Source organism: Solanum lycopersicum, chromosome 9 (assembly GCF_036512215.1).
Source record: "Solanum lycopersicum chromosome 9, SLM_r2.1".
Taxonomy (NCBI): Eukaryota; Viridiplantae; Streptophyta; class Magnoliopsida; order Solanales; family Solanaceae; genus Solanum; species Solanum lycopersicum.
The window spans coordinates 58,582,480-58,607,258 of NC_090808.1; the positions used below are offsets into that span (position 1 = coordinate 58,582,480).

Genomic DNA, 24,779 nt, shown 5'->3' on the forward strand with positions numbered 1-24,779 from the left:
TTCTTATTTAGGTTTCTAATTAGAAGTTAGAATTTTTTTGAAATTCATCAAAAATGGCAATTGAAAACTTGAATACACTTTGTATGGATGAATCAGACCCAATGCTCAACGTTGTAGTGAGATGCAAACACGATATTTTGCTTAAATAGTAAACTTCTAGGTCGAAATTAAATTCGAGAAGAAGATTTTGGTGATATCACTTGTAATTCAGAATCGTCTGATGTAAATGCTCTTACTTTTGATGATGCAGAATTGTTTGATGATAACCAAAAGTGGAGTAGGAGATGAAAAGAGAGTTTTTGGAATTTTCTTGCTTCCTTTATTCTTCTTTCAGTTTAGGGAGAAATAGGGAAAAAGGCAAGAAAAGGGAGTTTCTAGGTGTGGGTCCCACCGCGTGGAATCACGCAGCTTGACTTATTTGGTTTATGTGTTGAGGTCAGCACTTAGGGTGGGTAGAAAATAGATTAAATATAGTTTAGGTGGGTATGAGACACCCGTGAAGTTGGAGTGTGTAGTTGGGATTTCGGGTATAGGTTGAGGGGACTTTTGATCATTTTCTCTTGTTGTAAGGAAGATCCAATTGGCTAGTAATACAAACTTATTTGAAACATATGGATATAAAATATAAATCATATTTTTCTAAAAAAAATGAAATATATTTCTCAAATACCATTGCCAAACACATGGTGAAATTTCACCCAAGTTTTCAATCAAATAATATTTGCCAAGAATATTTGGAAATTTATGGTCAAACGCTAGCTTGGACTTGGACCATCCTTTTTTTCATTATTTTTTCTCTTTTATGTCTTTTTTCAATTTTTTTTGTTTAAATTTACTGAACACATTTTTTTTATTCTTCTTATATCTGTTACTCATTTTATTTCAACATAATTTTATGTACAACTCTTTTAAAATGATAAATTATATATATAAGGATAAATTAGATGTAATTGAGTGAAGAAACTAAAAATCGTAATAGCCTTTTAATAATATATATTTAATAGAATTCATGGAATTTCTTTTCTATTTTTTCAATTCTATTTTACAGAGAAGGAAACTAAACTTATTTGATTTATTCACTATTTTTCAGCAAGTGATGAGTAACCTACCAAATTAAACTACATGAATTAAAAAATTTGACGATGTCATTTATCTATCTATACTTACACACTTTTAGAGAATCTTGATAATTTTTCTAGTAATATGTGTTTGAATGTATACTAATTTAAAAAAAAATTAAAATGCAAAATAAAATATAAAAAGTACAAGAAATTTTAATAATGTTCAATGGTCCAGCGTAAAAATAGGAAGAAATGTTTAATGTTAATATAAATTTAGCAGGTTAAGATAAATATTTTCCTTCTCCTTCTCGCTTCCCTTTACATCCTTTAATTTCACGTCTTTTAAAAATTAACTTATGTAATACAAAGGATCTAATAATTTTTTTTATCAACATAACTTTGTTTTCAATATCTTTGATTAATTTAGTGTTAGCTTTTATCAATCAATGAAATACCTTGTATAAAAAACATGTCAAAGTTAATATGCTCACCACGCACTTACATTACAACATGAACTTCTTCTTCAAATTTTAAATCCCTAAGTTTAATTTTTGAATCCGCCAAGACTTATTCTTAAACTTCACTTTGCAGATTCGGTTATTTGGATTTGTGCGATTGATTTGGGTCATGACAATACTAATTATGAAAGTACCAGGATTTTTGTAATATTTGGTTTGAATACAAATCAACTCGTCACATTGATTTGTGAATTGATGTGTCCATTTAAAAAAAAAAATTGATGCTTGTAGAAAACGCTCCTTTATAACAATTAAGTCACATTTTATATACTTTGATTTTCTATGAAGAATAATTTCAAGAACGAAAAAATATATATATTTACAGGTAAAATTTATCTGCTGGGTGTTTACATGATTACATTAACCAATACATGCATGTGGTCATGCTTAAATTTTTAGTTCATTTTACGTGACCACAATTAGTTAACATGTATTTTATTTCATTAAATCAAATAATAACGAAAAGTATATTGATTTGATATAAATACCCGCTAAGTTTTTTTTTTTTCATTTTTACTAATAAATTTATGAGAAAATTAGGGGTGTACAAGTCAAACCAAACCGACAAATCAAATCAAACCCCCAAAAAAAAAAACGATTGTAGTTTGGTTTGGTACTAGAAGAAAAAAAGTCAAATTAAACTCAAACCAAACCGACATACATACATACATACATATATATATATATATATATATATATATATATATAATTAAAAAAATCTAAACCAATTATATCGGTTTATTAAATTTAAAAATCAAATCAAACCATATAAAGTTAATTTTTTTGATTTGGCTTTAGTCGGTTCTTTCGTGTTTTTTTCATTTTTTCGGTTCTTTCGATTTTTACAACTATATGATATTTGAAAAAGCGATCAAATGTTTTTTACTTACATGTGTGATAAACTAAACTTTATAAATGTTAAGTGAATAGAAATTTTTGAAAAGACCGTAAAATTCATATGAGTACAAAATAGTTTTTTTTAAAAAAAAAAAATTCAACGTTTATTATGATAAATTAATGACATTAAAGGCTAGAGGCAAAATAAATTCAAAAAATATTTAGAAAGTAAATTGTTAACTTCAAATTTGAACTACAACAATATAATTGTAACTTCGGATCTTAATAAAAAATAAAATATTTACAAGTCCAAATATGAGAGAAAATATATAACTATTGAAAACTATAAAGTAACTAAAAAATTATTAACTAAGTAGATTATAAATAATATTTTTAGCTATAAAATCGAACTGACTTATGTATACCCCTAAAGAAAATAACAAGAGGGATTGCTCAGATAGTAAACATCCTCTATCTCTTAGGAGCAAAAAGATGAAAACTTCCGAAAATGATTATGCATATTTTTTTAAAAAAAAAAGAGAGACAAAATATATAAGATGTAAGTGAGGTACTCTTTCTTTTTTTATTCAAGATGAAGTCCATCTCAACTACAGAAATAATAGGTTTATACATAGGGATACATTTAGACTTAGAAGTTTGTTAATGGGATATGAGTGGAGTTGTCAAAATAGATTAGTTCAGTCTAAGCCAGTACGCTAAGAAATTTGATGGGCTAGAATGAATCGATTCTTCGTTTGAAAGGACCTTGAAATGGTTAACCCAATCCAGAACTAAAAGGATGAAATAATATTTTTTTTCTTTTCAATCTAAATCAAACTTGAATTTATGTCAATATATTAAGGCTAAATACATAAATGGATCTTTGGACTTGTTGGGTTATTCCTCTCAGATATCTCAACTATGTTATTTTCGTATTGAATCATTGAACCACCCATAATTTATTCCTTTTAAACACCATTGGCTGATAGGTAACCAGATTTTGTGAGGGGTATTGATAGAGGATACATATGTTGTTCCAGAACTCATTAGTTCAATTGATAATGAAAATGTTCGAGAAAGATTGTGTTTTACTTCAAGTCATTTGAACAAATTAGAAAACAATTGAGACCAACACATAATTTGTCTTCATTCCTTCAATCAAAATCATTATAATACGAACACAATTGAAGACATTTACAATAAAAAGGCCAATCAAAATCAACCAACAGTGTTTAAAAGGAACAAATTATGAGTGATTCAATGATTCAATAGGAAAAATGACGTAGTTGCGATACCTGAGAAAAAAAAGCTAACAAATTTAGAGATCTATTTATGAGTTTGGTCATATATTAAGTTTTTAACATGTGTAACAAAATAATATGAAAGTACATAATAGTTACAATCATAGCATACATTACATATGATTAGTGGTGCTTCTAATTATAATTTAATATGTAAAATATATCATGAAAATGAAAAGATCTTTTTATCAAATATGACAAATAATAATGCTGCTTCAATAATTCTAGATAAAAATCTAGCAAAATTTTTTTATTAATAAATAATTTTTGAAAAAAACAAACTTGTAAACTAAAAAACAATAACGCCTTAATTTTTTTTGAGTTATTTTAATTCAATTAATTAATATATTTAGCCATGGATCAATCCTGACCCAACTTCGATGAAGCCTCCAGAACCAAAGATTTATTTTGGCCTAACTTATAGACCCTAATTTTAAATAGACTTGAAAAATATTATTCTAACTTTATCTCAATTATAACAAGTTGAATTAAATTAAGTTGGCCCCATGAGCTAAGCCAATTTGATGACATAACTCATTTTAACGACTCTAAATACAAACATTATTAAGCTAATTTGCTATCAAAGATGTCATTTTTGTCCTATATCTAATAGTTATAGCCTTCTCCACATATTTAATAATGAACACTTAAATAAGTAATCTAATTGTGTGAAAAAAGAATCAATAGTAATTTGGTCAACTCTAACATAATACTATTTATTTTTGTTTTGGCTTTTGAGATTTACAATATAATTAATAAGCACTTTATAATGAGATTGTGTGAGAAAAGAATCACAGTAATTTAATCCATTCAAACATTTGATTTATCTATTATTATAGGTAGACGATATTAATATTAGTCAATTTTGTAATATCAATCAATCAATTTATTGAATAATTTGTAAATAAAATATCAAACTAATAAAAATTATATCGTTCAACTCCATTCAAAAACAAAAGTCAAGTTTCAATTTTTGACCATTTCATAGACTTAAATATTACTATTCATATGTTTTGACCTGTGATATTAACAAAATCTACTATTATTAATTGTATGATAAAAAGAATGTGATAGTAATAAGTTGGATTCACAAGGAAGAAGGGGGCAGAGGTGGATAGAACATTATGAATTGTGGTGCAATGATAAAATTATTTTATTTTAGAATAATATTTTTAAAATAATAAATATAATAAAGTTATATATCTACAATTTTGATAATTGTGCCTTATAGCTATATTTTTATTCGTTATAGATATTGCAATTTGTATAATCTGCTTGTTTGTATATTTCACTTGCAAAAATATAAATATGATAAATATATACAAATTATATATTTATGAATTTTCCAAAACGAACTTGTATATTTCGCTTGCCAATATATAAATAATAAATATGAATTTTTCGTAAATCATATAAAAATAACTAAGGTAAACATATACAAAATTCTGAATTTATAAATCCGAAACCAAATTATACAAATCCTAAATTTATAATTAGACGATTAATAAGAATTGAGGAAACTACAACGGTAAATTATATTTTTCTTAAATCGTAACTATAATATCTAAATAGGCTAAATGGTTACTACAGTTTCCTTTATTTTAATCGAGCGATAAAATTTTATTGAGAACATCAATCCAAATAACCTATGAACTCCGAAAATAAGAATAAAAATTCAAAAAAAGTAGAGAGTAGGACAATTCCGTATGGTGTACCTGCAAGTTGCTTGCTTCGTTGCCACCACCGCATTTAGCGGCCCCTTTTACATCCCCACAACCTCCATTCAACTCTTTGATTCCTTCCTGATCCTCTTCTTCTTCCTTCTTTCATCATCTTTTTATCTTTCTTTGGTCAGAGACGACCTGTGAACAACTAAAACTTAGTCTTCTCACAAACAAACGCGCATTCCCTCCCCATTTCTCCCTTTTACACCAAATCTATAAGAAAAATCGACCCTTTCTCACGTCTACCACACACCCTTTTCGTCTTTTTTCAAACAAAGTTGCCAATCTTGATATTGCTGCTCTTACTTGTTGTGACAACCTCAGATTAGTTTGATTAGTTGGAGATGATAATGGAAGGATTTCAAGCAACCCCATATGATGGTGGGATAGCAAAGAGGTTTTGGGTCAAGTTCAAAAACGAATCTTTGTGTGCTCTTTATACTCCTTTTATCGTTTGTTTGGCATCTGGGACTTTAGATTCAAAATCATTTCTTCACTGTATCTCTCAAGATGTCTACTTTCTTCAAGCTTTTGCTCACGCGTAAGACCCCCTTTTCCTCCCTCACTTTATTATATAGCTATTTATTAATTTGGTATTGAAGGGAAATTCTGGTTGCTGATTTCTATGGAATATGTTCATTGATTATAGATATGAGCTGGCGGAGGATTATGCTGATGATGATGAAGATAAGGAAGCTATTGGTGTAATGAGAAAGCGTGTGTTAAGGAAGCTTAAAGATCAAGATGATCTTGTTCGGGTAAGTTACACACCTATGCATAAAAATTTCCCCTATCTGGTTAATTTCTCTTGCTCATATTGAAATTCATACACCAACATAGGATGAAAGCAAATGATGGTACCAACTAGTTGAGATTAACACTTAGTAAATGATGATCTTATTAGGATTAAGGCTCAAGTGTTGATTGCTATATAAACTTATTGGTCTTGTTAGAGATTTGTATTGTAGTTTTATGTTGGGTTAGTGTGAGATCTGGAATAGAGGCATAGGCTTGTTTGGTATTAAGGAACATGTTTTTTTTAAAAATAAATGGTTTCTTACTATTTTCTAGTGTTTGCTAAGTAAGCATAACATATTGTCCCAAAAACATTTGTATATAATCTATTCAAACACTATGGAGGGAGGAGAGGGGGAAGGATGTGGTGGTGGGATGGGGATTTTGGGGATGGAGGTGGGCGGAAAGGAGACAATCAGACATCTTTCTCATTTAGGAACTTGTTTTTCAGTAGTTTAATTGAATACATGAATTTTGACGGATAAACTGTTGATCTAGTAGTTTATCTCTTGGTGCTAATTTTGGGGGTACTACTAGAAGATTTTTTTAGGGTTAGAAGCTCACTCTTTTACGTGTTCATAAGATGTGAAGTGAAATATGACAAATAGAAGAAAAATGAGAGTCCAGTGGTTTGATGGGTTGTTGTACACTTATTGGAACCTCTTCAAAATGTTTTGATTTTTTTCCGAAGAATGGATAAAGTCTAAAAAGCAACTGTTCTTGCATTAATCATATCAGCTTGTTGTAGAGCTGTCTGTAGTCCATACTGTCAGTATTATTTATTGGTAATGTCCATCTTCAGTTTTTAAGGATATATCATAATGCAGGAATGGGGCTTTGAACTTCCAGAAGTTAGCACCTGTGACAGTGCCACAGTTAGATACACTGACTTTTTGCTGGCCACAGCAGCAGGAAAAGTTGAAGGGGAGAAAGGTCGTGGTAAAATTGTGACTCCTTTTGAGAAGACGAGACTTGCTGCCTATGCACTTAGTGCAATTGCACCCTGTATGAGGCTTTACAGCTTTCTTAGCAAGGAGATTAAGTCTGTTCTAGTCCGTGAAGAGAGCAATAACATCTATGAGAGATGGATCGACTGTCTATGTTCAGAAAGTTTTGAGGTGTGTTTGATTCTTAAGGAGTGCATTATTTTTTGTTTTTATAGGGTTTTCTTAACCAAATGGCAGGTAACTCTAGTTGGAATTCGTCTAACTGCTCTCTTGTAATGATTTTGTACTTAGGCAAATGCTTCAAGGATTGAGGACTTGCTGGATAAACTAAGCGTTACCTTGACTGGCGAGGAACTTGATGTTGTGGAAAAGCTATATCACCAAGCTATGAAACTTGAATTGGAATTCATTGCTTCTCAGTCAATTACTCAATCCACTATAACCCCCATTTCTCAAGTCCAAGAGCCAGCAGAATGCAATCTTACTCTGTTTTGTGATTTTGACATGACCTGCAGTGCTGTTGATTCCTCTGCTCTTTTGGCAGATGTTGCTATCATTGCAGCAGCAAAGACTGACCTGGAAGATTGTGAATCCCCATATGTTCATATTTCTGCAGCTGATCTTCGGACTACTTGGAGCAATCTTTCCAGCAAGTATATTGAGGAATATGAGCAATGCATAGAAAGCATCAGGCCTAGTGAAACAGGTATGTAGTCTTCATCTATTCTTTTTGTAGATGCCTCTTTTTAGCATAATATTACGGCAATGAGAAGCCCTAAGACATCTCCAATTTATCGCAGTTGGGAGGTTTGATTATGAGGGTCTGTGTAAAGCACTAGTGCAGCTATCTGATTTTGAAAGTAGAGCAAATGATATGGTGGTTCATTCTGGTGTATTAAGAGGGTTGAGTCAGGAAGACATAAAACGGGTTGGGGAGCACCTCGTCTTCCAAAACGGTTGCAAAAATGTTTTACAAGAAATTTTGGGACGTGAAAACATGCATGCTGATGTTCATATACTGTCATATTGCTGGTCTGGAGATCTCATCAGATCAGCTTTTTCTTCAGGTATGCTTGTTTCAGCTTATCGCCTGATCATACACTTCATTGAGTTTTATATTTTCAGATTAGGCATTATATCAGAAAAGTCACCAATATGAAAGTTTTGAGTGCTGAATAGTGGATATCTCGCGTTATAAAGATGACAATTTAAGATAATCCACGCAAGAGATCTCAATGAGGGATAGAGAATTCACAGGGAAAGATGATTATGCATCTCATTGAAGGAGAAAGTACGAGTAGAGACTAATAGGAATTTTCTAAGGTTGATCACCGAAGTGAATAGCTTTCACTCCATTAAATAATTTGCTGCAGAGCACAAAGCAATGGAAACATCTCCAGTATGTAATAAACTAGCTGGCTGAATGTGATCAAAACAGGAAATCAAATTCATTTTCTTGTACATACCCAAAAATTGTACAAAATGCACACAGGGATAGTGGATAATAATGCCTGGTATTCTGTACTTTAATCAAATGGTGCAGATGTGAGCACTAATGAGATTTAAAAGAACTTGTGAATGGAACTAGGTTGTGTACCTATAAATGTGGATATCCTCTTCTTTTATTTCATTGAAAAACATCAAGAAGATGCATTATTGCAACTTATAACGCAGAAGTACTAAAGTGTACAAGTAAGAGGTAGACAATCCCTTTACAATGTATCTATATATGCCTAGGGAGCTAACAAAATCCAAAAAGTCAGTTTAACTTGATCCAGCAAAACAGGTTGTGTAAACATTTGGGAGAGTGATTTGGAGTTGATATTCCATCATACTCCTATGGACAAAGAAAAAATTATGTTTTCTGGAATTCTCTTCTGTTAGATATGTATTGATTTCTTCAACTTTAAGCTGTTGGTTGATATTCTCTCCCATTAACAGGGGCCTTACCAGAGTTACATGTGCACTCAAATGAGTTACCTTATGAAGGATCTGTTACCACTGGTGACATGATTAAGAAGATGGAATCTCCTATGGACAAGCTTCAAGCCTTTAACGACATCCTGAAGTCCTGTGAGAATAATGGCAAACATACTACAGTTTACGTTGGAGGTTCAGTTGGTGACTTTCTTTGCCTGCTCAATGCAGATGTGGGCATTGTGATTGGTATGAGTGCTGGCCTCAAGAGACTAGGCGACCAGTTTGGTGTTTCCTTTGTTCCTTTGTTCTCTGGTTTGGTAACAAAACAGAGAGAACTCGCTGAAGGTAGCTGTTCTGGTTGGACGGGGATGTCTGGTATTCTTTACACTGTCTCCAGTTGGGATGAGATACATGCATTCATTTTGGGATTATAAGACTTCCAAGTCCCCAGCCGGAGGCATACGTCATAGAGATCTGGGGGTCGGTAAGTTTATCTGAAAATAACAAGCATTTAGATAGGTTATATATCCTCTAACATGTGGGTAATCGAAGTAGATTCCCATGTTGTCAGTTCTTGATAACTTTTTCGTCGAGGACTAGTAGCCTGTGTCAAGTTGTACTCTAGCGGGTGTTTTTTTTTATAGGGCCCCCAAGGCTTATAGTTTGTTTTCTTTGTGCTACTCACCTCTAGTCCAGCGCATCGGCTTCTTGTTTCTAGCAGGCTGATTACTTTTCTCAAGCTTTTAAGAGAGAGAGAAGAATGAGACTCATTGAGGGAGTGCTTACAGTGATTTTTATTTTTTTTTGTGTAAATCCTGAATGTGAGGTGATTTTATTAAGGAATCTCATTTTCAGGATATTGTTGCTTCACATATATTTTTAGTTAAGGCAACATGGAAATGTCATTTGTTTATCAAGTTTGTTTATTTACTCGTAAACTGAACATGTTGGTTTGAACTATTGTTTTTTGTTATTATTTTTTCCCTGGAGTAATGAATTATTATGGGGAATGTATCACTTTCTCATTTGTTAAATGTTTATCTCAATGGATGTGTTGTTTCCCCAAAGTGGTTTTGTGGTATATGGTAAATTAGCTAGTTTGTTTTTCTAGTCATTTATAAAAGTAGAGCTACCACTATTTTGTCATTGAATATTCAAGATAAATGAGACACCCAGGGCGGCTCAACGAACTCGGAGGCCTAAAGCGAAATTTCAATTAGATGCCTAAATTTTAAACAATCTTCATATACATTTTTTTATTAAAAAAAGTTTGCATTTTTAAATGCAAAGTATACTTATTATTTTTTTTATAAATGATTTATTTGATTTCTTTTTCAATTATTAGCTATAGATAAGATTTTATCAATTTAACATTGGAAAATATTTGTTTACTCGGACAATTATTATATAAATTGTTAACATAGAATTTGATTCAAGAAGTTAACAGTTTTGTACGCACATTTTACTATGCTTGTTGAAAATCTAAGAGGAAATAGAAAAAGAATTTTCAATTCACTTTGTTCTAACATTTTTTGACTATTGATTCATATTTTTGATAGAGTATTACTTTAACTTATCAAAAATTTAAAGAAGAGAATGTAAAAAGAGTTGAAAGAACAAAATAATGTGAATATTAGCATAGAAACTATGAGAAAATAAGACAATTCTTCTTGATTTCTTCTATTTAAATAGGATTAAAGAGAATAAAATAATATATATACCAAATAATATGGAGATATATTTCAATATAATAAGTGGTGTGTTTGTTATTTGATGAAACTTTTTATTGTAAAATCCTACTCAGTACTCCTACACTCTCTTGTTCATTATGTAGTTTTCAGTATAAGTTTCTAGTATTCTTTTTTTTATGGACTTTGTCCATTAATGAATCTATTGTTACTGTTCATTTTCTTTCACTTAGCTTTTGTTCCTAATTGAAGTCTTCTTTAACCACACCCCGCATATGGTCATTAATAGTTCTTCCTTAAGAACATCCACCATGACCTATCAGATTCTTAGAAATTTATAGGTTAATCCATCGATGCTTTTTAGGGGCTAAGAGACTAACCATATACTAAGTAACATAAATTCATATTAAAGAAAGTATATTGAACAGTTTTCACATAAAATAAACAAGCATAATTTACATATATGGAAAGTTACTAGATCTAAAAGATGAAAACTTACATAATTAACGGAGTGAAGTTTCCCTTTTGAGAAACCCGAAAACTTACAGAAAAATAACTTCTTCAAACACAGTACAAGCTTTATATTACAGAGGACTTTTTTATGCTAGGGGTTTTTGAAAGGGATTTCTAACTTTTTTTTTTTAGCTAAGGATTTTTTCTTCTTCTTCTTGTTGTTGTTCCTCTCTTGATAATGCCTGCTTTTAAAGAGATCTTCGAATTTCAAATGAAAAAAGAATCTTATCATCTCAGTCGGGTACACTTCTGGGCCCTATCGTCACGTGAAATGATGTTCCTTTTCTTGTATATATATATATATATATTATGTGTCTAAGTTATGCAATGCTATAGAATCAAAACTCATCCCAGAGTCATCATCATTAAGATCTTGGGCAAACTGCATTGTTTCTAAGTTTTCTTCTGAATTTTTTTGACTACTTTTCTGGCTTGGAATTGGACTTGGGTCTTTAATCATGAATTTGTCTTGTTCTTGTTTTTGTTTGAGTAGTTTTTCTACAGTTTTGGTAATGAGAAATTCTATGTCTTTAGTTTTCTGTTTCAGGTTTTGGGTAAAAGATAGTGGTAGTCTTCGTCTATTCTGAGAAGAAGATAAACTTTCTTCATTTTCACTTATTGGCAAAGTGACAGCCATAAACGGATTTGATAAGTCTTTACCGGCTATCGTTTGAACCGGACTAGTTGTATCTTCATCTGATACAATGGATTTCTTAACATTCAGTGGGGAATGCACACCCATCTCATCCATTTTTATTAGGGATGGAAAACCCTGTATATCTGTCTCAGTTTGTACATCTTGTTTAGTATGACCTTTGCTATCCATTCTTCGGAGTTTTTCCCTGAGCTTGACATTTTCTTGCATTAGAGCTTCATTTCTTAGATTTAGCCTTTTAAATGCTTCGGTCATGGATGAGCAATGATCACAGAATATTACTTTGTCTGTATCCTTTTGGATGTTGTATTGTGGAGTTTTATCTAGGTTTTGTCTAAGGGCTGGAGAAATATAGTAATTTGGTCCTAATATCCCTCTAGCATAGTCTAAAGCTTCTGTAAAATCATTAAAGCCTTTAAAAAGAGGTTTTTGAAAACCTTTAATAGAGTCTAAAACTTCTATCCATGTCTGAAAAACATCATTTGTTTTACCATGAATTACCACATAATATTTAAACCTATTTTCTTTATTTTTGTTAGTAAAATAATATCCTAATTAAAACGGCAATTACGTATTTAGTGTCTTTTTTATTATGTGCTATCCATATATTATCTATAAGGCATGTTTGTTGTTTGTCTAATTGGCAGTTAGACAAATGTCTGAATGTCCAATTAGACGGTTCATATGCTATTAAGTTTTGTTGTCCAAACTGCAGTCTTTCTATTCTGACATCATCAATTTTGTCTAGAGGTCTAAAATGTAAATTTGATAACATTGTCTGTTTGTAAGAGTCTTCAAAGTCTGGGGTTGAAGGTTAAACTCTTTTACCCTTGTCTGGTAGTAATGGTCTCATTCTATAAAATTTAAACTTCTATTAGTAATCTACTTAATTGATCGGCTATATGATTATCATTTCCTTTTATATGCTCAAATATTATAGATTGATAAATAGATATAGTCTCTAAAAAATTTAACCATCGTCTTCTACTACTACTCTTTTCATTAATTTTCTGATGAAATTTTACTATAGCTTCGCAATCTGTCCTTACTAATATTTCTAGTTTGTTTAAAATGTATATTCTAAAACTATTCAGGCCATATATTACAGCTAGGATTTCAATGTCTATGCTAGCTTTATTTCCTTTTTCTTTATATTTTCCACTTTGGTAGGCACATATTTTTTCTTCTTGGTTAGGACTATATTTATGAGGTCTACCTTTTAATACCGCTCCCCATTCTTCGAAACTATCATTTGTTTCGATAATTAAATAATCTGATTCCAAAGGCATATTAAGATCCGAAATATTTTTTATTTTATCCTTTATTTTTTGTACTAATTTTATATCTTCTAAGTTAAATTTTTTTTGTCCTTTGCTTCCTGTCTTAGAATATAATGGTCCTGCAAGTTTTTCTAAATCTTTAATAAATGGTCTGGCATAGTTTATTATTCCTAAAATTTTTTGTAAGTCTTTTAAACTATTTAATCGATATGACATATCTAAGGCTTTTTTGGCTATATGAGGTTATAGTTTAATTTTTTCTTCTCCTAGTATAATTCCTAAAAAATTTATATAATTTTTATATAATTCCATTTTTTTACTAATTATTATCTCATTATTAACAAATAACCTAAACACCAAAGTTTGTAAATGTCCTAAATGTTCTTTTATATCCTTACTGAATACTAATATATCATCTACGTATACTAAGACAAACTTTTTGTATTCTCCAAATATTTTATCCATTTTTCTTTGGAAAATTGAAGGCGCAGTTTTTAAACCAAATGACATGACTAACCATTCAAAATGTCCTTCTGGACATGTAAAGGCTGTCCATTCAATACTATCCGGATGCATTTTTATCTGCGAATATCCTGATTTACAATCAAACTTACTAAATATTCTTTTTCCTTGTATTCTATGTATTAGTTCTATTTTATCTGGTAATTTATATCCGTTTGTTTTAATGTTATCGTTTAGTCTTTTATAATTTATTATCATTCTAGCTTTTCCTCTCACTATTTCATTATGATTTCTTACCATAAATGATGTCGATCTATGTTTTGATGTTGATCTTTTTATTATTCCTAACTCTAATAGTTCTTTAATTTGTATACTAAAATCTTCCAGATCTTGATTAGTTGCTTCTATCGCAGTAGTTTTTATTATATATTCGGGGTTTGTAATGTCTAGTTTACACACAATTTTGTTATTTTCCCAATGTTTTAAGGACTTTTCGCCTATTATTTCTATTTGATCTAGGATTTTTATAATATTATCTAAGTCTTGTTGGTTTTTTATTTGTCCTTTTTTTTGAATTCCTGTTTTGAAATTATATAATTCTGTTGCTATTTCTATTAAGACATAATTTTTGTCTAAATTATCCAAATCTTCTAATTCTTCTATTTCTGATAAATTTTCAGATATTATATTACAACCTGTTTTACTACATGTTGAATTATTTTTATAATCATCGCAACAATTTTCTTTTGATTTATGTCTTATTTTAGTATTAGGTTTACTAGTTAAAACCGATGTATGAGTGACACTCTTTAGAAAAATTATTCTATCACTTGTTATAATAGTGCCTCCCTTATTATGTAATATAAAATCTAGTCCTAATACAAAATCTACACTTATATTCAAGTCTGTTACTCATGTTTTATCCATTTTATAAGTAGGTTTATAGAATTTTGAACATGTTTTTAAAAAACTAACATGTGCTTTATCTATATAGTGTCTATATACGTTATGTGTTCCGTCCATTTGCATGGCTGCGAGCGGCTTTGCTAACGTTTTGATTAGTTCTGGAGGTACTATTTTCTTATTGAGGATGCTATTAGTACATCCCGATTCTACTAATGCTAAGGTTTCTATTTCGTATTCTCCTAATTGAAGTCTTGTTAAAACTTTAACAGTATTTATTTTTTTATCTTCATTGCATGTTAAGGTGTTAAATTCTTCATTAATTAATTCTTGATTGTCTATTGATGACTGTGATTCAATATGTTTTCCCTTTTCTAATGTTATTATTCTGTCTTCTAATTCTTTTACTTTTGTTTCTAAACTTAATACTTTAAGGTTTATTAAAGGTTCATTTATATATATTTCTTTTTTATTCTGGATAGTCCTAGTTGATTTTCTATGCAAGTTATGCATCCTTCTTTAAAACATTTATTACATTTAGCTCTTTATTTTTGCTAGGATACCATTTGCTCCAACAACATGGGCTACTATCTAAACCTGTGTCCTTTTCAAAATTATGTTCACATTCTATTATGTTCATAAAATTAACTTGTAAATCTTCTAGATTCAGGTCTTCTAGTCCTATTTCATTAATTAGTTATTCTCCTTCTGAATTGGAGGAACTCTCTTCTTTAGTCTGTTCTTCTACATCGATACTTACTATAGAGTAAATACTCTTATTATCTGACATGTATTTGTCTACATTTAATAATGCTTCATTAAATTCTTCTACTAGTTGAACATTTCTAGTTTTTGTGTTATATCTTTTAGGACAAATATTTGTCAAATGTTCTATACTTCCACATGTGAAATATTCTAACTTATTTTTATAATTTCTATCTGTTTTGTATTTTTTAACATGTCTGTCTCTATTTAGATATGGTTTTCTAGCAGAAGATTTTCTAAGAAAGTATCCTTTCTTACTATATCTTTTATTATATTGTGGTTTATATTTTTTATATTTTTTTCTTTTATATTGGTCTTTATCATAGCTTTGAGCAGTGTATATTACATCTTTACAGAAATTCATCTCATTTTGTTTTAATTATTTTTGTATTTGTAGGTGCGTGCACTTTTCTTGTAGTATTTCCATTATATATTGTATTCTATGTCATATTGACCATTTATCCTGAGGATTTTGTAATATTCCTTCTCGTTTACTCCATTTGTCTTCTATTTCTCTTCCTAAAGCTCCAGACAATTTATTAAATAATTTTTTCCCTAGATTTTGATCGAAAGCATTACCACTAATTGTACAGTAGTAAAAATAATCATTTAAGAATTTCTTTATATGGAACCAGTTACTTATACTCATAATTTTATTACCGCATTTCTTTGTAGTGTTACTGATTCACTATTAGGGTCTTCTCCTGTTATTATTGTATGAATTTTATTTGTAAAGTTATATGGATTTGGTCCTAATGATACCAAATATTGGAACTCTTGTGGGAATTCTACCTTATAGGCTTCCCATAATGCTTTAGTGGATTCTCCTAAAAAGTTTTCTAAATACTTATACATAGTTTCTGCATCTGTTTCAGTATAGTTTTTTATGAAATCTGCTACAACAATTCCTTTCCATAAATCTATTACTGAATTCTATCTTTGTGGATCATGTGCTGCTATATTTAATATTTTCCCTTTACTTCCTCCTTCCTATAGTATTATTGGTTTTTCTATGGGCATCCTTTTTCCTATTGGTTTTAGATTTGCTGGGGAACATCACCCTGTCTATACACTCTTCTACGTGGTATATTTCCAGTACTATTGTCTGCAGTATATCCTTGTTTTGTTGTTCTTTGGAATGGGCTACTTGAGCTTGCAGACTCCATTAATTTTTTTTGGCTAATTATAGATTCTAACTCAGTTGTCTCGCTAGCACTTTCTTGTATTTCTTTTATTATATTATTAGCTTTTTCTAATTTTTCTTGTAATATTTTTTCTTATCTATAGCCTCTATTATCTGTCCTGAATTCACATATTTTAAAATGAGATGTTAACTTTTCTAAGTCTAAATTTCCTAGTTTACATCCTTTACATTTAAACAGTTTATTTATGTTGCTGTAACTTATCTCTTTTGCTTTTTCTACTACTAGATCTACTGCAAATTCTTCTTTTAATATTACTTCAATGTTCATTCCTTCTAATGGTACTTCCTTCACGATGCTTTCTTCTTCTATATCTCTCCGAGTTACATAGTTATAATCTGTAAATCTAATCGAGGGCTCACCCTTAGAGTAAATGTACAGTAGATGAGCATCAGGAATTAAACTTACAGTAGATGAGCATCAAGAATTAAACTTTCTCTTTTCTTAAAATCATCTAATTTCCAATCTAATCCCGCGTATTCTTTAGGATTTATCTTTATAGGTTTTACTAGTTTTATTCCTTTATTTTCCATTACTTCTACTACATCTTTTATTCATAATTTAAATCTAGTATTACTGTTGTCTGTTATTTTTCTAAAAATACTATGCACATTAGTAGCTTTTTTCCATTTTGCATTTCTTCATATCCTTATCCTATTTTAATATGTTTTCCAAATTCTTTTAGATTCATCATGAAGTCTGGACTTATATAAAATATTCCTCCATTATTTGTCTATCTACCTCAGTTAATCCAATAATTGATTTTTTAAGGTCTGACCATCTGTCATCATATATTATAATTAATATTTTTGTTCCTAAATTTTTTCTAGTTAACTCCTTAACACCTATTATTATTAATCCCATATGCATTAAGTCTTTTCTTACTTTATTTAGTTCTATTAGGGATTCTGAATTTATAAGATTAGGGATACCAAATTATTTCCTATTACTGATAATTGTTCTTCTCTATAGTGCCTATATAATTGAGATTTCTTGAGGTAATTTGTATTATATAAAATTTTAGGGTTTAATAATCTTAATTGATTTTGTTGAAAAGTTTGTATATCTTTATCCACATCTATTATTTTATCTAATTGTTGATTGTTTTCTTCTTTAGTTCTTTTATTTAATATTTTTGATATAAAATTATTACCTATGCTACTTCAAGAGTAGCTTGGTCTAGGTCTTTCTAATCCTTCTTCATTTCTTGATCTAGATGAAAAAATGTCCATTTCTTTTGTTTCTTTGTTGTTTTTTCTTTTTGTGGAGTGATTTCTATTTTAGCTAATTTTTCTATTAATTCCTTTACCTCTGTTATATTTTCTCTTTTTTCTTTAAAATTTTTATTTATTTTGTTATTTGTTTGTAATGATAGTGTTATTATTATATTATTTTGTTTTATGATTGATTTTGAAGATGGATTAAAATATTTGTAATCTGTAGGAAGAGTTATTCTTTTTTCTATTAATGTAGTAGCTTCTTTAATTTATATGTCTCAGTTTCTACTAATTAAGTCTATCATGAAAGAACAAATTCTTTTAGTAATGCTAATTCTGTCTTAATCTCTTGTATTTTTATAATTAATGTATTATTAACTTCCTCTTTTTGTTTGTTTTTTAGTTCGCTTAATTTTTTATTTAATTCAATTCCTTGTTCCTTAATATAATCTAAGTTACCTTCTATTTTTAAAAAAAAAACTGTTTTTGTTTATTTTGAGTTTCTTCTTGTTCACTTATTAATGTTATGATTTTATTATTATGTTCTCTAATTTTTTTCTCTAAAATTTATTATTAAGTCTATTAGGGTATTATATTGAGAGTCTTCTATAGTGTGTAGTGTCCTCCGCTTTCAAAATTACACTTTATTACACTATCATCTTTTAGCCTTTTAAATTTCTTTTCTCTATTTATCTGTAAATCTAAATATTCTAGGTTTTTTTTATAGAAGCTATTTTTACTATATTTTATCCTAAAGTTGTTATTTTACACTGTTCCCTGTGGTCTTTTATTCTTTTAGTAAAAATGTAAATTTTATGTCTAATTCCATGTAATTTCCACTTTAAAGTACTTATATATTCTTTGTTTATATGTTTTTGTAAATAAAACTTTTCTAATGTATATAATTGATTCTCGTATATATTTAAGTATTTCTTTGTTTTTCTTCTAGTTCTCTATATAAATACCAATAATTTATTTTTATACTTCTAGTAAAAGGATGTTTTCTCATAAAACTTGTAGCCTTCAATTTGGATATTTCTTGATCTAAGGTATCTTAATAACTTGTATTCTAATTTTTTAATTAAAAATAATAGATTATTTAGTTTCTGACTATTATTTAATTTTATTTCTTCTAAATATTTTGTATATTCAAGATATAAACCTAATAATTCTTGTTTAACCTTACGATATTCTTTAATATTTTTATGGGGTCTTCTCATATATGTTTATCCTATTGGGCTATTCTAAAAAGAACTATTTTTAAAAATATTTTATCCGTGCTATAGTCTCTCTAATTTCTTGATTTACGTAATCTATCTTTATATTAACTTTACTTTTTTCTTGTCTTACTACTATCTGAAGTGTTTTTAACGAAAATTTATATAAATATGTTAAAATAATCGTAATTCTAAAGTAGCTAGATGATTTTCTAGTAACTTTTTATATGATTTTAATAATTTTAAATGTTGTCTTTCAGAAATTAGATTTTTATTTATGACAATTATTGTTTTAAAATATATGTCTTTTCATATACAAATGTAGTTACATAATTTATTATTGATAAAAAATTGAGGCCCCCTAAAATTAGAGGCCTGAGGACAATGCCTTATTCGAATAGACGTAGAAGCGGCCCTGGAGACACTATGGTTGGAAGGAAAGTGATTTTCTAGAAAAAGTCTTTTCAGAAAATAAGTAGATTTTTTTTTAGTATTTGATAAATAAATACTCCTTTCATTTCAAAAAGGCAAAAAGAATGACATTTTCTTTTTAGTCTATTTAAAAAAGAATGACCTGTTATTTTTTTTGTAATATTTTAATTCCATCTTTCCACGTGACATGTTTAAACCACAAGATCAAGACAAATTTTGTATATTTAACCTAATTTTAATTTAGGACCATAAGATACAAAAGTATTCTTTATACTTTTAAATTCCATGTCAAGTCCAACCAGGTCATTCTTTGTGAAATGGAGGAAGTAAGAAAATATTATCCCAAATGTATTTATATGTTGTTAGCAAGTGGCGGGGGGTGGGATGGTCAAGAGGTAGGGGTTGAGATTAGGAGGGTGCGGAGAAACAATAAATTTTGAAAGATTATCTATGCAATCCGTTTTTTTTATTTCATTAAGAAAATTATATTCTTCGATTTTAAGAAATTTATTATTTTTAAAAAATAGTATTTCGATCAACTAAATATATAGAGAAATTGGTTTCTTCCTTCTAGTGTGTGGATTATTTTCCTCATAGAACTGTAAAGTCAAATTTTAGAGAAAAATATTGAAAATATTTTGAACTTGACATAAATTATTAGTTTCGTACTTAAACTATTGATAGCATTGGAGAACCCCTTTCTACTTGACAAATTAAATTTAAATATACCTCTGATCTGCCATGTAATATAATAAGTGGTCACAAACTCTTGTAGAGCATCAAACTCTTAATAAAAAAGTTGAGAAATGATTGAAACACTCCTAAACTTGGCGAGAACCTAAAATTATACTTTACCGATATTACAAAATGAGAGTGTATTTAAGTTCCATTAGTCAAAGTAAAAAATTATTTTTAAGGCTATTAATAATTTAAAAATAACTCTAATAATTCGTATTGAATTTAAAAATATTTTCATTTACTTTTTCTCTAAATGTTATGGACATGTTCTCTACGATATCTTAAAAGTATAAAAATAAGATTCACAAATTGATTGTTCTATAGTCTAGTGTCTGCTTTGTGGAACTACTTGGCAATAATGCCATAAACTTTAAAAAGACAGCAAACCGAAAGCTAGCAAATAAACTAAAGTTAATATTAAGTGTGAAATTTTTTAGTGTGATTTTTTATATTAGCACTTAGGTTAATTTGAACGCATTTCAAAAATATGATTTTTTTTCATATTAATATAAGTGTGAAAACTTAGACAAACATGAATTTAATTTATTGTCATTATTAAGAGTTGGGACACTTTCTTTTATCTTTAAAATAATGGAATCACTATTAGTTCTAGTATAAAGTATTGTTCTTTAGTTATGAGGTTAAACACTTTCTTAACAAATAAATTAGATGTGTTAATCCCTCATAATTTTAACGAAGGGCATTTCTTTTCATGGAAATAATATGTATTAAATTTACACACCACTTTTTCTTATATTTTTAATTTATTGGGATCATGTTAGTGAGCAAGTGTATTTGTAGTGCATGTGGCACATGCGGAGCCACTGTGATTTTGTTTTTGTTTTTTGATCAATCATTCAATTCTTTCTCTTTGGGAATATATAATTAACAAAATTTTAAAACCTTTGGGATGTATAGAAAGTAGATTTAACCCCATGTGGATGTTCCCACTCCCATCTATCTCATACATCAAATCATTGAGAATCAATCTTATAATTTTAAATAATTTATCTCTCTATAAACATATTTAGATCACCGAATGTGAGTGTCCAATGACTACCTAGATATATACTTCTATAGCGAGTCAAGTTTCAATATAAATCTGTTGAAAATTAATGAGGTGAAGATGGATAAAATATTTAACTTGACGTATATTTGATATGGATAAAACTAGATAATATGTGTGTTCATATTACCTATATTATCCTTTGCTTTTGACATAATGTAGAGAATACATACTTTTATTTCTAACGCTTTTTTCTTATACTTTTCTCCTTTTAGCGTGTGTTTGATATGAAGGAGAATATTTTCATGTTTATATTGAAAGTTTTTTCTTTGGAAAATGTTTGGTCCTGAATCGAGGTCGAGATCAGGTCTAGAAAAGATTTTTTATTTTTACTTAGAGAGTAGAAAATATTTTTCAAGAAAAATAATTTCTAATTCGAAAATCAACCTCGATAATTGATTCAGTAATCAACCTAGACACTTGCATCAGAATACGACTCAGACAATTGATCGGGATCTGACCCCGACAACTAACTTCGACCCTTGACTCGGGGTCCGACATTCATATCATGGCAGGACCACGATGACGGATCTAGATCCAACCTCGACATTCGACTTGGGACCTAAGCCTAACTCCTGACTCAAGCCCCTAAATTTGAATAAGACTCAAAACCCGACTTAGGTCCCAACATTTAGACTAAGACTTGATTCCCCACTCCTGAACTGAGACCTGACACCCAAACCAAGACCCCTTCTCGACACTCGACATAAGACTCGACTCTCGCAACTATGACCCGACTTCGACTCTCAACTCAGGACCTAAACCTTTGTATTGGAACCTAACCTTGACACTCGACTCAAAATTTGACACCAACTCCTACTCGGAATCCCACCTCGACACTTGACTCAGGACACGAACGTAACTCGAGATCAGACCTTGAATCCTCACTCGAGACCCGACACCTAAATTGGGATTTGAGTTCAACTCAATCCAAGAATTTGATCTCAAATTAAGATCGGAAGTCGGTTTCTGAATTAAGAATTTGGACTCGAATCTCGGCTTAGCATAAAAAATTAGTACACAAGACTTGAATTAGGATGGAAAGTTGTATTGTGAGATCGAAAAAGAGTTTTGAAAAATGTTTTCCTTACTACTTGGAGATAAGTCTTTTTCCTTAAATTTGAGGAAAATAAGTTACTACTAACTTATTCAAAATATTTATAAAATGTTGGGATATTTTATTTCCCTAGAAGTAATACCATTCATTTGTTATAATAACAACACAAAATTTGATGATTTTTTTTACAAAATTATCTATAAATTCTTGTGATTCTCAACATGTGATGTCATTAGTAATAAAATGAAATTAAGAAGTTAAACTATGAAAATAGGGGGGGAATAATAGAAATGTCTTAACATGATTTATCTATCTAATAAATAATTGGAAAAAAAATAATAGACTAGGAAGATGCAGTTTCACATGAACCCCTCAATACTTTGAGAAGCCAAGAAAACACAGTACCTAACAAAGTCACACACTACTCACTACCTATTATTTTTATATTATAATTCAAAGAAAAATACCTCAAATGCTCCCACATGATTCCATGTGAATTTTTTCATGTTTTCTCCTTTGTTTTACTCTATTTTTAATTTAATTAATAGATGTACACTTGTTTCCTCCATTTTTCCTATCTCTTAATTTTATCTCCTTTTAATTTAACTAACTTTCTATTCATTTGACTATCCTTCAGTAGAAGGGAAGGGTCATGTATTCAGATTCAGATTAAAAAAAAAAAGTTTCAAACACTTTTATATATGTAGAATTTGCAACCATTAATTTTTTTTCATCTAATTTAAACGATTTACATCATAATAATAACAGTATAACTTTAATTCCAAACATGATATGACCATACTATTTCATTTATTTGTGTGTATGAGTCACTTGGTCACAATTTTTTTCTCTTTGTGTTGATTTTTGATTTTTACCTCTTAATTTGGAATAGAAGTTTCTTGGATCCAGATCAATAAATGAAACAGAAAACGAGGTGGGTAAGGTCTTTTAACTAACTTTAGAAAAGAAATAAGTAATTTTAGAAAGTCATCTTGTGGCCACTTTGTACTATGTCTAATCTAAAGAAGGCGTAATGTATAAATATATCAAGAGAAGACATTAAACACACACGTCAAGTGATATGACATTGACATAATATATGTAGAATATATTCATTATTACATAGTCCATAGGGCATGTATATCTATACAAATTTAAATATGTACTCTTACATACTCAAAGTTGAAAGACATAGATATCGAACGAGATTAAATTAAATAACATGTTTGTTTATATATCATATCGAACAAAATGAAGTTTTAAGTCATATGCATGATCAATTATAGAAATACTTATAGAAAAACCATTGCTCGGTGTACAATGATTCCAGTTTCATTAAGGGTTTCAAAAAAACTAACAATCTACCATAATATACAAAAGGCATAATACATAAATATGCTCTGTAACTTGACTTAAATTACATTTATGCCCTTCAAATTTAGGTGTGTATAAGTAGACACTTAAACTTGTATAAAGTTCAACAAATAGACTCATATGTCCCACATGACATCCTACAAGTATCCTATGTGTTTTGTTTCAAGCAGTACTCATGTGTCTAGTTGTTCAAGTTTATACAAGTTTAAGTATTTGTTTGTGCATTCCAAAGTTGAAGAACATAAATGTGAAATAAGGCCAAGTAAAAAAGCTCATTTATGTATTATGCCTATACAAATAATATTAATGATTATTTCCACATTAAATATTCATACAAGTAAAAAAAAATATAAATCAACGACCTTGTTAAACTTCTAACTAATGTATTATCACGTGTTAAACGATATTTTATATGATAAAATTTTTACACTGTCAATATATATATAATGTTTTTTGGGTGGTTATGTTTGTCATCAATTAAAAACTATCTTGTTAAACTTTAGAATTTAAAAAAAAAGGGTAAGTGAAACATTAAGAATGGAATAGAGTAAGCTTTACTCGTAATTAATCTTGAAATCTTTGTCATTCACATGAGTTAACAATACCTTTGTCCCAAAGAAAAAGCTGCCTTTTCCCTATATTCTCTCACTATACACACTTTTTCCTCATCCGCCATCTACCTAAATTAACCCTTTTTAAATAATAATAATAATTAATTTGATACAATTCATTACTCCTTTTTGACAATAGAAACCAACTTCACACATAAATATGTGATAGGTATAGAAGCTATGCCTTAATCTCAAATAAATTAAATATGGTTTACATCGCTACATTTAATATAAAATTACGTCTTAATCCCAAACATATTAGAAATCGTCCACATCGCTATATTTAAGTGTGTTGCGATTAGTATAAGAATAAGAAGTTGTTTATATTTTTTACTGTAAATCTCTAATCAATCTAAAAAAGGGGGGAAAATAAAAATAAAAAACTATAAGAAGAACACATTCTCTCCATGTTCAATGTCGGAGTCACTTACAATAAAGTCCAAATATTTCCCCAAACAATATATTATTTCCATTTATATAAACACAGCTGTTTTTT

General features: G+C 29.3%; 1 protein-coding gene across 1 annotated transcript; it reads left to right on the forward strand.

The window, feature by feature from the left end:
- The first annotated feature begins 3,233 nt into the window (after positions 1-3,233).
- Positions 3,234-10,170, forward strand: LOC101246176 (bifunctional TH2 protein, mitochondrial-like). The gene is made up of 6 exons (XM_010328042.4): positions 3,234-5,982; positions 6,091-6,199; positions 7,064-7,354; positions 7,475-7,889; positions 7,984-8,250; positions 9,125-10,170. Exons 1-6 carry the CDS (start codon positions 5,786-5,788, stop codon positions 9,535-9,537), a joined length of 1,692 nt encoding a protein of 563 aa, XP_010326344.1. The 5' UTR covers positions 3,234-5,785; the 3' UTR covers positions 9,538-10,170.
- The last annotated feature ends 14,609 nt before the right edge of the window (positions 10,171-24,779 follow it).